We start from the raw sequence: 16,946 nt of genomic DNA on the forward strand, positions 1-16,946 counted from the left end.
GAACAAGTTAGGATATGAGCAGTAGAGTTTAGAATGACTTCAGGTTATTGAGGTTGGAAGATGGAAGGCCAACCAAGACTGAATTGGAATAGTTAAGTCTACAAGTAACAAAGGCACAGATGAGGTGTTCAGCAGCAGATGGGGAGCTGGGGCAGGAGCAGTCACAAGATGTTTTTAAAATAGGGGGTCTTGGTGATGCTGCAGCTATGTGATAAGAAATATCTTTGAGGTCAGATATGATGCCAGAATTGAGAGCCGTCTGGTTCAGATTCCGACATTATCAGGGAAAGGAATGTAATTTGTAACTATGGAATGTTCACGACAGGGACTGAAGGCAATGGATTTGGTCTTCTATATTTAGTCAGAGAAAATATGTGGCTGGTGGCCAGCAGGGGGAGTCAGGAGAGGTGATTGTGAGGTTATGCTGGAATTTGTCAGTGTTTTCTGAAGGTTACCAAGAGGTAACCAAAGAAATGCAAGAGTAGTAAGGTTATATTCTTGCAGGAACTCGAGAGAGCGGTGTGGAAGCAGGAATAAAAGCCATTGCAAATGATTGTCAACGACTGGATAGGTAAAATTGAAATGTGGCAAGTCTAGTATATAAAATGACCGAATGCGCGGCACGGGTGGCACAGTGGTTAGCACTGCTGCCTCAGCTCCAGGGTCCCAGGTTCAATTCCGGCCTTGGATTGCTGTCTGTGTGGAGTTTGCATTTTCTCCCCATGTCTGCGTGGGTTTCTTCTTGGTGTTCCGGTTTCCTCCCACAGTCCAAAAATGTGCAGGTTAGGTGGATTGGCCACTCTAAATTACCCCTTCGTGTCCAAAAGGTTAGATCGGGTTATGGGAATAGGGTAGGCTTAAGTAGGGTGCTCTTTTCAAGGGCCGGTGCAGACACGTTGGGCCCAATGGCTGCCTACTGCACTGTAAATTTTATGATAACTTCCTTTTCCTTTCCCTCCCTTATCCATTCTGCATTAGGTAGATATCACAACAGAGGCAATTTATTGTATTAACAAGGACTACTTTAATTTATTCCTAGAATCCGGGTGGCAAAGGTTCAAATTCTACCTGAATGGGTCCTTCCTTCAAGCATATCAGGAGTGCAGCTTAATTCACTTAACAAACTTCACATGTTTGTCTCACATAAGCCCCCTGCAAGCCGGTTGAAACAAAATCAGAGATGGTGGCAAAAATACCAGAAGGTTGGTTCAGTATTATGTTTAAAGGTATCACTGTAAAAGTAGTAGTTTCCACTAGCAAATGAAAAGCAGGTCTTGAACTGCTCTCGGATGACTTTATTTCTGTTCATGGCTGAGTTCATACAAATATTGACTCAGTATCGGAATTGTAAAGTTTCTGTTTCTAGGCCGTTACGTCTGCAGAAAATGGAACTTCCATGGTTCCATTGCTCTCAAATGGTGCTCTTTGCATATGCATTGTATTTGCATTGCATAAACAGACAATTCAACCCAAAAGGGGTCGAATGTAATTAAAAAACAGAAAATGCTGGAAATACTCAGCAGGTCAGGCAGCATCTGTGGTGAAAGAAACAGTTAAAGCTCCAGGACGCAGGTATTGAGCCATTAAATGGGTCCTGAATGTGACCTTCTGGAAACCCCTAGGATTTTGTTGGACTTTCATGCCTGCCACTGCCTCTTTGGCCATGGTTCGCTCAACCCCTCCTCCGCCACAGTTGGCAAAAAGCTGACCGCCTCACAATATGACCCGAGTGGTTTCACAGGTCGGCGCAACATCGAGGGCCGAAGGGCCTGTACTGCGCTGTTATGTTCTATAACTGGGGCCTTAATTATGAAAGTCAGCTGCCAACCTCCGTCAAATGGACAGCCGAACCACTTTTCACAACCTACTGTTTGAAACCTCTCTGGGGGCAGGGCAGTGATGGGGACACATTCCATTGTGGAGAGCGGGACCGGCTCGACATGTTTACCACCGGTGACCTAATTTAGCCATCCACAGGCTCACAATCCAATTAAGGATGGCAGGTGGAATTGTAATGCGGCTGGCCAAACCAAAGTTCTGGCAACTCTGAAGGCCCAGCAGGTGAAGTGGGTGTTGCTGAGGCAGACATGAGACCTGGAGGACAGGAGTGTAAAGAAAGGTTAGCGAGAGGATTCGAGTACAGGAGCAGGGATGTCTTGCGGTAGTTCTACAGGGCCTTGGTGAGACTACATCTGGAATATTGCATGCAGTTTGGTCTACTCATCTGAGGAAGGATGTTCTTGCTCGAGAGCAGGCATTTTCAAAATCAGGGTCGCGTCCCGCGGGTGGGTCATGGGCAGGTGTCGGGAGGGTCATGGAGCTGTCCATCACGGTGCTCCCGATTGCGCAAATTTGCACGCAGCAGCTAGCTTTTAACAATGCCGGCTGCGAGCGGCCTTCAAAATGATGATCGCGACCATATAAAAAAATGCGGGCACACTGTGCGTGCCTGCTCATTGGTTCCGTAAACTCCAATAAGGAAACCTGATCAGCTAGCATTTAAAGGCAAGATTTCACCCAAAATGTGATGGTACATTTTTTCTAATTCTGTTATATATTTCTTTTCTATTTCTGATCCCAAAACCTACTGAGCTACCAGCACCGAAGTAACCAAATCCAGTGTTACACTGAATTACATTGAATATACCACCACATTCGGCCAACCAACCCATGTCCACATTTTTGCTTAATTCGGAACACAATTGAGCAAATGCAAATTGATACAGATCGAATACTTTATCCCTCATGTCTTTCAAAATATGAAGCAGCTACTGGTCTGGCCAGGTGGACAGAAAAGCAGCAATTGGAATACAACCCAGGGAAGTGTGAGGTGATACACTTGGGGAGGTCAAACAAGGCAAAGAATTACATAATAAATGTGAGGATCCTGCGAAGTGAAGAGGAATGGAGGGACCTTGGAGTGAATGTCCACAAATCCATGAAGGTAGCAGGACAGGTTGCTAAGATGGTTAAGAAAGCATCTGGAAACTTTCCATTTATTATCCAAGGTAGGTTTGCGCAATCTGAGAAGCAGGAGAAGATTTTTTTTTAAATGCAATGTAATCTTGCTGCCTGAAGGGAGGCAGAGAGCAGATCATGCCCCCCCCCCCCCAATGTTGACGTCACGTGCTTTGGGTGCGATTGTGATTCCTCCATTTTGTCAGCAGCAAACAAGGTAAGAGAAAATGGTGGATCCTGAAGGTCGGCCGGCGTGGGTCCCGAAGGTTGGCCGGTTGGTAAAAATGGGTCCTGGAAAAAAAGTTTGAAAAACACTGCTCTAGAGGGAGTGCAGCGAAGGTTTACCGGAATGGTTCCTGGGATGGCTTACTGATCAATGAGGAGTGATTGAATCGGTTAGGATTGTATACGCTAGAGTTCAGAAGAATAAGGGGAAATCTCTTAGAAACCTAGAAAATTCTAACAGGACTAGACAGGGTAAATGCAGGAAGGATGTTCCCGATGGTGGATGTATCCAGAACCAGGGGTCACGGTCAGAGGATATGGGTAAACCATTTGGGACAGATATGGAGAAAACTCTTCATCCAGAAAGTGGTTGGCCTATCAAATTTGTTTACTGCAGGAAGTAGTTGAGGCCAAAACATTGTATATTTTCAAGAAGCAGTTAGATACAGAACTTAGGCTGAAGGGAATCAAAGGATATGGGGAAAACGGGATCAGGCTATTGAGTTGGATGATCAGCCATGATCATAATGAATGGCGGAGCTGGCTCGAAGGGCTGAATGGTCACTTCCTCCTATTTTCTATCTTAATACTTGCCGATCAAGAGCAGTTGGCCCTGCGAGATGGAGAGGAAACCCCTAGGGTTTTGTTGGACTTTCATGCATGCCCCTGCCTCTTTGGCCATGATTCACCCAACCCCTCCTCCCCCACAGTTGGCAAAAAGCTGACTGCCTCACAATATGACCCATAACTCGGGCCTTAATTGTGAAAGTCAGCTGCCAACCTCTGTCAAATGGACAGCCGGAGCCACCTTTCACTGCCTAACATTCGAAAGTTACTGGGGAAAGGACAGTATTGGGGACACATTCATTTGTGGTTCTCTATTTTCTTTGTGGCCACCTTGCCTTTGTTTAACCAACCAGGGGTTGGTAAAACTATGCCCCGCATTTCAAATCAATGACGTTTTGTCAGCTCTCGATGTTTGTGATCCACATTAACTTCCTCCCACTCCTTTTCTACCCCCGTCAGCATATCCTCCGTTTCTCCTTCATATGTTAATCTAGAACCGCCTCAAATGGAACAATGCTGATCATATCTCTCAACTCCTTTTACTGAGTTCCACATCCAAATCATGCTCTGGGTCAACAAAATTAGGTTGCATTCCTTATTAGATTTAATTGACTGTCCTATTTATAGTCCCTAGTTCCAGTCCCTCAAGTCCTACAGATTTCCATCAGTCTTTTCTTTCTTTCCTGCGAGCTCTACCTCTCAGTTTTGGTATTCTTATGAATCTTTTTTGCACCATTCCCAGCACCTCTAAATTATTTCTATAATATGGCAACCTGAATTGTTCATAATGCTCACAGATGTCCAATGTTCAACCTAAATCTAATATACTCTGCTTTTCACTTCTATCCCCATTCCCTCTCGTGATGTACCTCTGCTTTGCTTTTTTTAATTCACCTTAGTTGCTACTTGTGATTTATGTATCTGTACACCCAGGCCCCTCTGCTCCATTGTTCGGTTACTTTTCCAGAGTATGGCCTCCTTATTCTTCTTATCAAAATGTACCATATCACACTTGTCGACATCGAAGTTCATGCCAATTACAAATTTATTGATGTCCTCTGTATCAGTGACACCCATCAGATTGGTGTAACCTTTATACTTTCAGCTCCCACATCCCAAGTCATTTATGTAAATGATGACCCGAACGGTTTCAGCACCTATCTCTTTTGAACTGCATTTTACCTTATAACAGTCTTTGAGTTGACGTTTAATCGCCTACTGTATCCTGTTTTGTTGCCAGCTTGCTAGCCACTCTGCTGCTTCTTCCCTGATTACACATGCTCTTGAATTTTAAAAATGCAGATAACCAGTAGCATGTTGAAGGTTTTTATTTTAATTTTGCTATTTTTCCCATCCAGCTGCTTTACAACGTTATTTTGATTAAATCAAATGTGTGTGTACAAACAAATGTTTTATTCATATTCTTCATCTGTGGGTTGTACAGTGCTGTAGCTTTCATTCAGTTTATCCAAACATGCTAAACTAAGCCAGGATTTTTAAGTAAAAATATGTTTAAATAGGAATGGATTTTTAAAATAATATGACTGTACAAGAATAGCCTTTTCTGAGTCAGTGATTAATATATATTTACTGTCACCTGTTGGGATGGGGGTGATCGGAGGCGGTTGCATCTGCAGTGTATTGCTGAATTTCTGGTCTGAACTGTTTAATGGAGATGCCACTTGTTGCTTTGCTGGAAGAGTCTCCTGGGCTTTTTTAAAAAAGGACTGTCCACCTTGCTGAACTGGAAGTCTTCAAGAACAATAGTGCACATTGTTGACCTCTGAAAATGATTGCATTGTTAAAGAGTCAATCAATTGTACATTCCAAAAGTTAAAAGCTGGTGCAATTTTGCACTGTTAAGCACCTACTATAGTTTGGTTCAACACTAATTTGCTAAGAGAACCCACTTCAAATTATATGGTCTAAGGATATTGAGCCCTGTTAAGATCTAATGACAGATTTAAAAACCGTTGCTCATGTCTTTTTCATGCTCTGCTCTTTCACTTTTCAAAAACAGGCACAATGTGAATTAGATGCAGTTTTTAAACATTGCTGCTGATTATTTGTTTAATAGTGGTGAAGTATTAACTAGCTTCCACAGTTGCTTATAAACGAGCCAGGGTGGACCAGTAACTTGTCTTTGGTTAGGGCCTTCCCTTGACCTAGGATCTTCACATTGACTGTGAGATCTGCTATTGGCAGATCCAGGGTGGCTGGGATCAGCAACTCAGTATCATGCAATACAATCCAGACGAGCTACAAAGCTCTACGTTGCCTTAGCAATCTTATCAACTATGAAAAGTTTGTTTTGTGGATTAATTTTATATATGCTTTCACAAGTTTTAATTTTCATTGTTTGCTCTCTTTAGAGAAAGTTCCACTGTGCAAATCTAACTTGGTGGCCTCCATGGGTATACTCTTTGTATGATGCAGTGAGTATGAATCTAAGTTTCCTTCATGGACTTTTGTAATCAAAATGACAGAGGAATGCTGTTCCATTTTAGTTACCGATTGTCAGCGTGGAGAATCTCTAGATCAGATGTATACAGTATAAAGTTCCCATCAAGGCCACCTCCTGTGCTGTAAGTTTCTTTGTTTCTTTTAAGTTTCTATCTATCTTAACATTCTGTGGCAGCTTTGTGTTTTTACTCACGCCAGCCATCTGCGTGTGATTACTGTGAGGTTGTTGCTACTTTGAATCAAGTTTAAAATGTTCTAAAATAATTTCACACGCTGCAGCCAACCAAATGAGGAGACCCATCCTATTATTCTGAGCAGGGTCCAAAGATGTCTTGGAGGTGAAGGATCTGTGTGCTTATGGCAATGATGTTATCTGCAAATTAATATTTGGGGCAGGTTGACGCGACCAAAATAGGAGCAGAGAAATGTCCCATCTTTGAGCACCTGACTGATCTGAAAGACTGAGTCTGGTCCTCACATTTAGCTGAGACCAAAAAAGAACCTTTGCACTTTATCCCCAATATATGGTTGCATCATGAACATTGTTTCCACTGTCATAGACACATGACCTGGCTGCCTTCTTGAGCCCTGATTCTACTGCCAGCTGATGCTTCCGAATAGGCCATACAACTGAACCCTGTTATGTTATTTTCATTGTCTGTAGAAAGAGAAAGAAAGGCTAAAAGAAGCATAAATAGTCAAAGAGCAAGATAGCAAGGCACAGTAATGAAAGCAGATAGAAGAGGTGGAAAACAGAAAGAAATTAATTTGGAGAGATAGAAGAGGTGGAAAACAAAGAAATTAATTTGGAGAGATGTGAAGTCAGCCTGAAATGAAGACAAAGAGAACAATTTAGCATTTAGAGATAATTTTTTGCAACATGAGCGGACCGCATTGAAGTTATGGCGTGTACACCGTTACTCAGCTATTCACTGTACAAGAGGATCTGGGCCATTGTTGTAAAATTTTAAGCACCTTTGGGCTCACAGAATTCATTTTTTTTGTGATTTAATATTATTTGCTGTAATATTCTGGTGCCATTTAGCTGGGAGTTAAGATAAGAATGGGAGTTTTAGAGAATTAAATTGCTGGTAAATTTACTAGTTTGAAAATTTCTGGTGGAAATTTGAAAATTCTCCAGATTTAACAGAGGTAAAAACATAATGGGACTAGCCAGGGGAGTAAATTAGGGCAGTAAGTCAACTGGTTTGGACCATCTTCTTTAAGCAGTGAAAGCTGAAGCTATAAAAACAATGTCTCTCATAGTGCATTTTGCTCTGAGTGCCGAGAGCTAAGGTAAGAGTGAGAGTTTTAGGAAGTGGGAGAGGGGAGATTTAAAAAGAGCAGGAGCGGAGATGTAAAAAGTGTGGGAGCTGAGAGTCAACGGAGGTTTAAAAAAGCGGGAGCTGAGAGTCAGCAGAGATTTAAAAAGAGTGGGAGCTGAGAGTCAGTGCGGAAATTTAAAATGAGCGGAAACTGAGAATCAGCAGAGATTTAAAAAGAGTGGGAGCTGAGCGTCAACGGAGGTTTAAAAAAGCGGGAGCCGAGAGTCAGCGGTGATTTAAAAAGTGGGGGCTGAGAGTCAGAGCGGACGTTTAAAAAAGAGTGGGAGCTGAGAGTCAGCGGAGATTTTAGAAGGGGAGGAGCTGAGAGTCAACGCGGATATTTAAAAAGAGTGGGAGCTGAGCGGCAGAGCAGAGATTTTAAAAAGAGCAAGGGCTGAGTGTCAGAATGGAGATCTAAAAAGTGCGGGAGCTGAGAGTCAGAGCAGAGATTTAAAAATGCCTGACTAATCTTACTGAATTTTTTGAAGAAGTTACAAAGGGAGTGGACAGGGGAATATCTATGGATATATATATATATATATATATATGGACTTCCAGAAGGAATTTGATAAAGTCCCACATAAAAGACTTAACCATGGTGGAAGCCTTCAAAGTTGAGGGCAAATTATTGATATGGTTAGGAAATTGGTTAAGTGGAAGGTGACAGAGAGTGGGGATAATGGGCAATTACTCTGCAGGAGGTGACTAGTGGTGTACCACAGGGATCTGTGTTGGGGCTTCAATTATTTACATTATTCATTAATGACATGGATGATGGCATACAAAGTCATATATCCAAATTTGCTGCTGATAAGAAGTTGGGTGGCATTGGTAGACAGCCTAGATGATGGCATAAAATTGCAAGAAGATATTGACAGACTGGATGTATGGGCAAAATTGTGGCAGATGTTAATTCAATGTAAGCAAGTGTGAGTTTATCAATTTTGGACCGAAAAAGGATAGAGCAGGGTATTTTCTAAATGGAAAGAGGTTAGGTACAGTGGATGCCCAAAGAGACTTGGCGGTTCAGGTGCATAGATCCTTAAAAGTGACAGGAACAAGTGCAGAAAATAATCAAAAAGCTGACTGGAATGATAGCCTTTATATGTAGAGGACTGGAGTATGAAGACACACAAGTTATGGTGCAGCTATACAAAACCCTGGTTAGACTCCACTTGGAATGCTGTAAGCAGATCTGAGCACCACACCTTAGGAAGGATATTGTGGCGTTCGAGGGAGTTCAACACAGGTTTACAAAAATGATGCCTGAACTACAGGACTTCAGTTACGTGGCGAGCTTACACAGATTAGGCCTGTTTTGTTAGAATTGAGATGGTTATGGGGTGGTCTGATCAAAGTAATCAAGATGTTAACAGGGAAAGACAGGGTAGATAACAGGAGGCATAGTCTAAAAGTTAGGGCTAGACCGTTCAGGAGCAATGTTGGGAAGAATGTCTTCATTCAAAGGACGGTAGCGGTTTGGAATTCTCCCTCTCAAAAAGCAGTTGAAGCTGGACCAGTTATTTTTAAACCTGAAGTAGATAGGTTTTTGTTAAGCAAAGATATTAAGGGATATGGGCCAAAGGCAGGTATATGGAGTTAGATCACAGATCAGCCACAATCTCACTGGATGGTGGGATGGCTCGAGGGGCTGAATGGCCTACTCTTATTCCTGTGTTCCACAGGCCTGTTGGGGAACAACATCTTAGCATGGGGTCAACTCTTTCAAGATGAGATAGGAGAAGAACAGGGAAATTGTTTTTTGCCAGAAACCTTGTTCCTTGCAGCAAGAAGGACATCGAACAATTGTTGTAAAATGCCTCCGAGAAAATGAATAAAACTGTCGGAAGGGGATAATTCAGATAGTGTTCATTAAAATATCAGTTGTGTAAAGCATTTTCTGAAGTGTGACCAATGATCTTTTGGTGCATGCAGTTTTTTTTTTACCTCTGTCCACATATAGGAAATATTAATGGAAAGAATGAAAGTGCAACTCCGTGAGTGGGATGAAAATCTCAAGGATGATTCACTTCCCTCAAACCCTGTAGGTAAGAATTAATTAAATGTCACTTTGCTTTGAATAAAAAGCCCAGTGTTAGTTTTATCCTCCAGCTTCAAAAGCTGGTCTTCTGTAATGCAAATCTGAGTGCAGTTTATTGTTAAAAGTAACTTAGTTCAAAGTATTTAACATCATGTTGAGAGGGTTAATATTGTGGTTAACAATTTCAGTTTAAACAGTAGAACAAACTGAAATGAACATACTGCTGTAGTTACTTCCATTAGGACCTTCTAATAATTATCCAGTCTAGATTATTTAAATTTGAATGTATTGAGAAGATAAAAGGACTTTGGGGATGGAGGAGAGAGAATTTGCTGTCATTTCATCAACAGAAATGATTAATTACTGTGTTTAGATTTTTCTTACAGAGTTGCTGCCTGTTTACCCATTGATGATGGATTAAGAATCGATCTTCTAAAAATCGGTAGTGCCATTCAGCGGCTGCGTTGTGAATTGGATCTGATGGACAAAGTAAGTGCAAGAAGTTTGAATTTTACTGTAATGAACCATAATTATGCATTTAAATCAGTCTACCTAGTAACTTGTGCTGTATTACACCAGCTACAGAAACCTAATAAACAATTCTAACTGTATCGTTTAAAAACTTCAAAAACGCTTCAGCCCTTCAACTGATCTCACTGTTGTAACCAATGTCCATTCAGAAAAGGCTGAGTTTGGTGATGCCACAGCTGCAGAGGATACACTCTCCACACGTAGTTAAATGCCAGTGACATCACTTGGAGCAATGTCCCAGGCAGCTGCCTGCATCAAAAAATAGCAGGAAATAAACTAAACCGGAAAAGAATTATATCTTCAACTCGAAGCTGCAAACAGTACTATATCCTCTTTTTTTCATGCTTTTTAAAAAATAAACATAGACAGCTTGCTGCTCTACTCCATATCAAGAGGGACACAGTGACAAAGTGGTAATGTTACTGGACTAGTAATTCAGCGGCCTCAGCTCATGCTCTGGGGACCGGATTCAAATCCCACCATAGCAGCTGCAATTTAAATTCAATTAATAAAATCTGAAATTAAATCAAATCTAGTCTTGGTAATGGGAAATACCAAAGGAAGGATATTTGCCATCCTTAACTGTGTGACCTACCTTGACTATTGTCCTCCAAAATGACGTAGCAAACCACTCAGTTCAAGGGCAATTGGTGATGGGAAACAAATGCCCACATCCCATAAAATAAATATTTTTAAAAATCTAATCCCTGTTGTATTTTTCCTGGGACTATGTGATGGGACAATGTACAGGGCTGTTTCAAAGAACAATACAGCACAGACCCTTTGGCCCTGCAAGCCTCTACCGGTCATGTTACCACCCTTGACCAAAACCCTCAGCACTTCCTAGTGCCGTATTTCCTCTGTATCTGATCAGTGCTGGAAACGGATAGTGAGTGAGAGGTGGTGGAGGGAAGGGAGCGGGGCGTGAGAGTTGGGAAAGGATCAGTGAACAAGATGCAACAAGGGCTCATACCAGTGGCACATTAGACAGGCAGTGGAGGAAGAGGCGAAGGGCTGCGCGCCGCAAAGAGGGCTTAGCACAGTGGCGCACTGGATGCTACAGATACAAACCAGTACTGGCACGACCTGATGGGAGCATACCAATCAGTCGGTTGTCAAATGGTGGTGGACACAGTGCAGACCACGTGCAACAGATTTCTTGTCACCTAGCCAGTGGGCATCAGGGGTTGGTGTTAAAAAATCAGATTACCAAAATAATGTAATCAGGAACTGTTTTGGATCATATGGAAAATAGTCAGTTAGATCTGCTGGTGCTCCTTTCTAGAGTCTCAAAAGAGTTGCAGTTTTCAGAAGGGAGAAATGTTTTTATCACTGCGGTATGTCGCACAAGTACCAGGTATTGCCATATACTGTAGTAAATATGTATATTGAGTGCAGTCCTTCTGTAATGTTTTTGTCAAATATGCTAACGGAACTAAAATCTCCATTGTTTATCTGTAACTATTTTTTCATTTACAGTGTACGTCTCTTTGTTGTAAAAGATGTTACCACACAGAAATAACCACCAAAAATGATATTTTCAGGTAAGTTTCCCTTTTGATGCAGTTATGGCAGGATTTTAATTTCATTACAAGGACTGAGATCCTAGTGTGTTAACAATGTGAAAAACACCCAGAGCAGCTGGATTGAAGTTACGATTATGCAGAAGGAGGAATGTTGAAAAATATTGAAGTCTGGATGTTAGATCTGTTTCATTATTTTACTCATGGTCTCAGTGCAATTTTTGATACTAATGCAATTACTAAAACTTGCATCATTACATTCCAAAGGGTCAAAGATGACCCCATTTCCAAATACCTGTAATCCATCCACAAATTAAATTTGTAATTCATCCCGTTTCGCTTCACATCATTACTAGACCAAATAATTCCCCAATATTGCCAACACTAGCCATCTCATATTAATGCTGCAAAATGTCATGGCCAGCCCTAGTACAAAAGTCAGAATCATATCCAGTTTTCACCAATGATGGGAAAAATCATGGAATTCAAATCCCGAAACCAGTTTTAAAAAAGAAAATCTTTTAAACATATTCAGTCAACGTAAATTAATGTTGAAGTTATTCCCTACCAGGCACAATTGCCTCCCTTATTCTCTGACTCATTGATGGTTAGGATGTGGTTATTACTTCGACCTAATGAGGATGGCCATTTTGTTCCAGATCACGTGAAAATAGTAACAGGAGTATGCCATTCAGTCTCTTGAGTCTGTTTCCCCATTCAGTTTTTAATCATGGTCAACATTCCCCCAATGTTATCTATGTGCCTTTGCTCCTTTTCCCCTTGATACTCTTCCTTGCCTGACAAAAATTAACGATCTCAGTCTTAAATGTCAAATTTTGTTTTAAAATATTTTTATTGCAAAAAAAAGTTTTCATTATTACAAAATAATTCCACATTAACCAACAAGTATGTACAGGTACAGTACAAGAATATCCCCGAACAACCCCCCTAACCCCCTCTTTCTTGTGGAGAGTGTTCCAAACTTCCATTAGAGTTTTATTCTTTCCTCATTTCACTCCTAAATAACATTATATATATTCCTTTTGTTCTGGATTGCTCCTGAAGGAGAAATTATCCTTTCAATCTGCTGTATCAAATCCTCTTTGGTTAAACTCCTTGATGAAATCACCCCTCAATCTTCTTAACTCAAAACCGGGTTTATGCAACCTGTCCTCATAATTTAATTACTTAAACCCTAATATTCTGGTGAATTTGTGCTGCACCCCCTTCCAAGGCTAATACATCCTTTCTGAGGTGCGATGTTCAAAACTGAATGCACTATTCCAGCTAGAATTTAACCAAGACTGCATATAACTGAAACATTACTCCATCGCTTTTAATTCCAACATGCCTGAGATGAAGGCCAAATACTGTTAGATGTTTTCATTATGTTCTGTACCTGTTCATTAGCTTTTAGTGATTTGTCAATCACCATTAACAATCCAATTTTTCTCACCCAAAATGGGTGTCCTCCCACAGAACTCCCATCTGCCATTGTTTTGACCACTCAACTTGGGCTGTCCATTCTTTTGTAACTTTCTGGCCTCATTTGCACACTTATTGTCACTCCTAATTTAGTTTTGTCTGAATTTTTTCATGTATCCATGTTACTGATATATATGGTGAAAAGCTGAACCAATTATTGTAGAAGGTGAATTACATCTGAGGTTGTATGCTTTTATTGGTTTGCATCGTTATTCGCTGCTTGACTAGTTCTTATCCACTTTTTTTTTTAAAGTTTATCCTTGTATGGACCCATGGCTGCGTATGTGAATCCTCATGGTTATGTACATGAAACTCTCACCGTATATAAAGCTAACAACCTGAACTTAATTGGTCGACCATCAACTCAACATAGCTGGTTCCCTGGGTAATCTCTTAGTTAACTATGTCCTTTACAATGTCAATGCCATTTATTGCCTGCTGGATTGAAGTTGGTGAAATGCAGTGTCCCTGTTCTTCTCTGTCTAATTTATTTTGATGATTATACTAAGTATCGCGACAGCACACCACAATTTGATAGTATTGACAATATTCCATTATGTAGCACTGGAAAATATATTTGACTTTTTCTGCAGAGCTCTAATCAAAAGAATTGCACTTATTTAAATACTGGTGTTTATTCGTATTGAGCTGGCAGTGAGTTTCTGCAGGGCTTGGAAGTTGCAACAAATACAGCATTGAAGAAAGTAAACTTTTGGGTTATTAAAGTGGAATAAGATCCTGAACCACTTGTATTTACTGTGACTCAGTATGTGACATGCTTAGAAAATGGAGGATTCAGTATCTGAATAAGGACACATTCAATTCTTAACGACCTCTACAAGAGGTTGTTCAGCACCGACATACTTGCCGACAGTCATGCCGCTGGCCGCGGTGCTTCTGCCAGGCGGGGGGGGGGGGCGCAACACCATTACCGCAGCCGGTAGGGCAGGCAACCTGGTGCCATAGGTCGTACAGTGACAACCCCCTCTTCTCCCCCCCCCACCGGCTTGGGTGCCCTCTGGCCTCAGCCGTATGGCCTGCTCCAGCACAACCAGTGCCATCTTTTCAGCCGGGATCGGTGTGTGCCTGGGGGTGTATCTGCAACTTGTCAGCCCTGCAAGTGCCCATTACGGAGCTGGCAATTCCCGCACCGTTTTTCATGCGTTTTGCTGGTGATCCACGCAGCGCTGGTGCTAGCCCCTCACCATTAGCGGAATCAGTGAAGGTGAGGCGCTGATTTTTCTGACATGGAACTCCACGGATTATCCATTGGCATTAGCATTTCGACTCAGAAACGGAGAGTCCAGCCCATGAACTGTAACTGGGAACCTCACAAATGTTTATTTTGATTTGTATCTGCAAATGATTCACTTTCAGATTTCTCATCTCATTTTGGTGCAAACTATTTTGCAGGTTTGCATGGACAATAGCCCAGTGCCGTACCTGTGGAAGTCATATGGGCTGGAAGTTTACAGCAATTAAGAAAGAAATGTTGCCCCAGAGGTTTTGGGGATTAACACGATCAGCTTTGCAACCCAGGATTCCAGAACTGGATGATGAAAATCAGCAGGAAGGATGCTGGCGACCATGTCTCTAATACACATGCACGTGCGCGAGCACACATATATATATACAATAGTATATATATCAATATTTGGATGTGTATGTAAATATGAATGAAAGTGAATAGCACTGTAGTTACTTGTGCCAAAGGTGAAATCTCTTCTGCTAATCACGATTATTCAATAAAATAACAAGCTGTGAGTGGCAGGCACAACATGGCTCTGGATCTGATTTCAAAATCATTTAGATTTAAATTGAAATAAATGACATAGCACTATTTGAAATATGCTTGCACAATTTCATTAAGTACAAAATTACAATATTATTGTAGGCCAACTACCAGATTAGATGTGATGATTTAATAAATGCAGACTTTGGGGGGAATTAGCACAATGCACATTATTGCACTGTGGGGTAAATTGTACTTTTTATTAAGGAAGGTGAAATTCTCAAATGTACCATGGAAGATTAACTTTACCTGTTAGGGTAGGGCTGTTCACCATCATTACTTTGTCCTTCAGGTTTGTGTATCATGTATGTCTTTTTTTAATGGGATGATATTTCAAACTTCTAGTTGCAGCAGTTGATTTTGTTTTGAAGTTGTGGGTTATTCATTGAAATAGTGTTTCAAGGATACTCAAGCAAAACTTTACCATTGTATGAATAACCATCTCCCAGTCTCTTGCTTCGCATCAATTGACTTCTTGACTAAGAGCAGCAATTTAACTGCATTCCCAAGAATGGATGCTGTAAGTAGATGTTGCATTGCCTTACTCCCCACCCACTGCTCTTGCAAATGTACAAAGGGGAAGCTGAGCATTAAATTCTGATCATTTCATTTTACAAATTTGCAGTCCTGGTCAGGGGCCACCTTTTGTGCTGACCGTGTATGTCTCAAATTTGGGTGCAAGGTCCCCTGATTCTCCATCCATCTATATTAGTGAGGTTTGAGGCGTGTTTACTTACTAATTCAAGATATGTACTCCCGATGGGTGAGTTTTTGTGTTGGTAGTAATTGCTGAAATCACCCCCATCAATTCAGTATCTATCCTTGATAGTGACAGCAATCCAATTAGGAGGACATAGTATTTTAATTTTGCATAGGTAGTAATGAATAAGCCGATTGAGAATTGCCTTCCGGTGTTCTTTTAAGATACTCACTGACTTCCAGAATTTTATATTTAAAATATTAATGGTTTATAGCAAGAAAACATTAAGCAGTCCAATTATGCCTTTTGATAATTTTGCATAAATCTGGGAGCTGACCTGTAACAAGATTATTGTAGCAACTTGATGAATGCTTCATTTGTAATTTTGTTCAATAAATCTGCAGTTATTGGTCTGCTGAGGCTGTTGCAAAAATTGTCATCTGCTGAAAGCATTTCAAGGTAGTAAGTGGAATATATTAGAGCAGAATTTGGTAAAATGCTGTAGTGCTGTGATCAACTTGTTAATAAGGCACTACAGTGCTGTTCTGTGTCTTCTTACGTTCTGGCAAATTACTTAGTTTCTAAGTAAGTAGTGTTCCAATGCATAGGATTTATTTTTCTTGGAAACAGTCTGTAAATAATAGAATTTACTGCTTGTTTAGTAATTGAGAATCATTGCGTTGAAAGCATTGTGTTAATTGCGGGTGTTCTGAGAAGCGGTCCTCTTTTCAGTAATGCTGGCTTATTCTTACCTTTTTTCTGTTGAAACAAAGAAATTATATTCTTTACAAAGCAATTAAAAATGAATGGCAATACAACTGAAACCATTGAAGAGATTTTGGAGACCTTACGTTTAACAGTATTTTGCAGTGTTCTTTATGATGCTAACCTTCCATAATTTTGTTTAACAAACAAATTAAAGTATTAATGTTTTATAATGTGGGAAGATCTGTAGTACAATTTTGCTTTTTGTTAAATTGAATTGACAAAATTATTTTTTAAATGTAGACCAAAAGTTGATCTAAATTTAACTATATTCTTGGAAAACAAGTTGAATTTAAAATCATTTTCAAAGCAATGCTGATAATTATGGCACCACCTAAAATCTAACCATTCCATAATGAGATCCAAAGTATCTAAAATGCAAAGTGCAAGTCTCATTTATGGCATGAGTGAAAAGCGCAAGTGCAGCATTTAATATACAGAACCTGAGCAGCTTAAAATATGGTGGTTTGAAATTAAATTTTGCATTTCTGTGTATTGATGTTTAAAAGAATGGATATGAATGCAGCTATTCTTTGAGATCCTGCCCCAAATCTCTTACAATGCACAATTT

The 16,946-nt window shown here is 40.6% G+C and overlaps 1 protein-coding gene across 1 annotated transcript in view; it reads left to right on the plus strand.

The window, feature by feature from the left end:
• The window catches only part of crbn (cereblon), a 44,609-nt gene extending 28,175 nt beyond the window's left edge, over positions 1-16,434 (plus strand). Inside the window, exons 5-11 of the mRNA XM_072472181.1 lie at positions 1,040-1,202; positions 6,123-6,185; positions 9,502-9,586; positions 9,953-10,068; positions 11,590-11,654; positions 13,372-13,503; positions 14,532-16,434. Coding sequence (XP_072328282.1) covers positions 1,040-1,202; positions 6,123-6,185; positions 9,502-9,586; positions 9,953-10,068; positions 11,590-11,654; positions 13,372-13,503; positions 14,532-14,715 — 808 coding nt within the window. The 3' untranslated portion in view covers positions 14,716-16,434. The remainder of the gene's footprint in view (positions 1-1,039; positions 1,203-6,122; positions 6,186-9,501; positions 9,587-9,952; positions 10,069-11,589; positions 11,655-13,371; positions 13,504-14,531) is intronic.
• Positions 16,435-16,946: the final 512 nt, after the last annotated feature.

This window comes from Scyliorhinus torazame, chromosome 13 (genome assembly GCF_047496885.1).
Source record: "Scyliorhinus torazame isolate Kashiwa2021f chromosome 13, sScyTor2.1, whole genome shotgun sequence".
Lineage (NCBI taxonomy): Eukaryota > Metazoa > Chordata > Chondrichthyes > Carcharhiniformes > Scyliorhinidae > Scyliorhinus > Scyliorhinus torazame.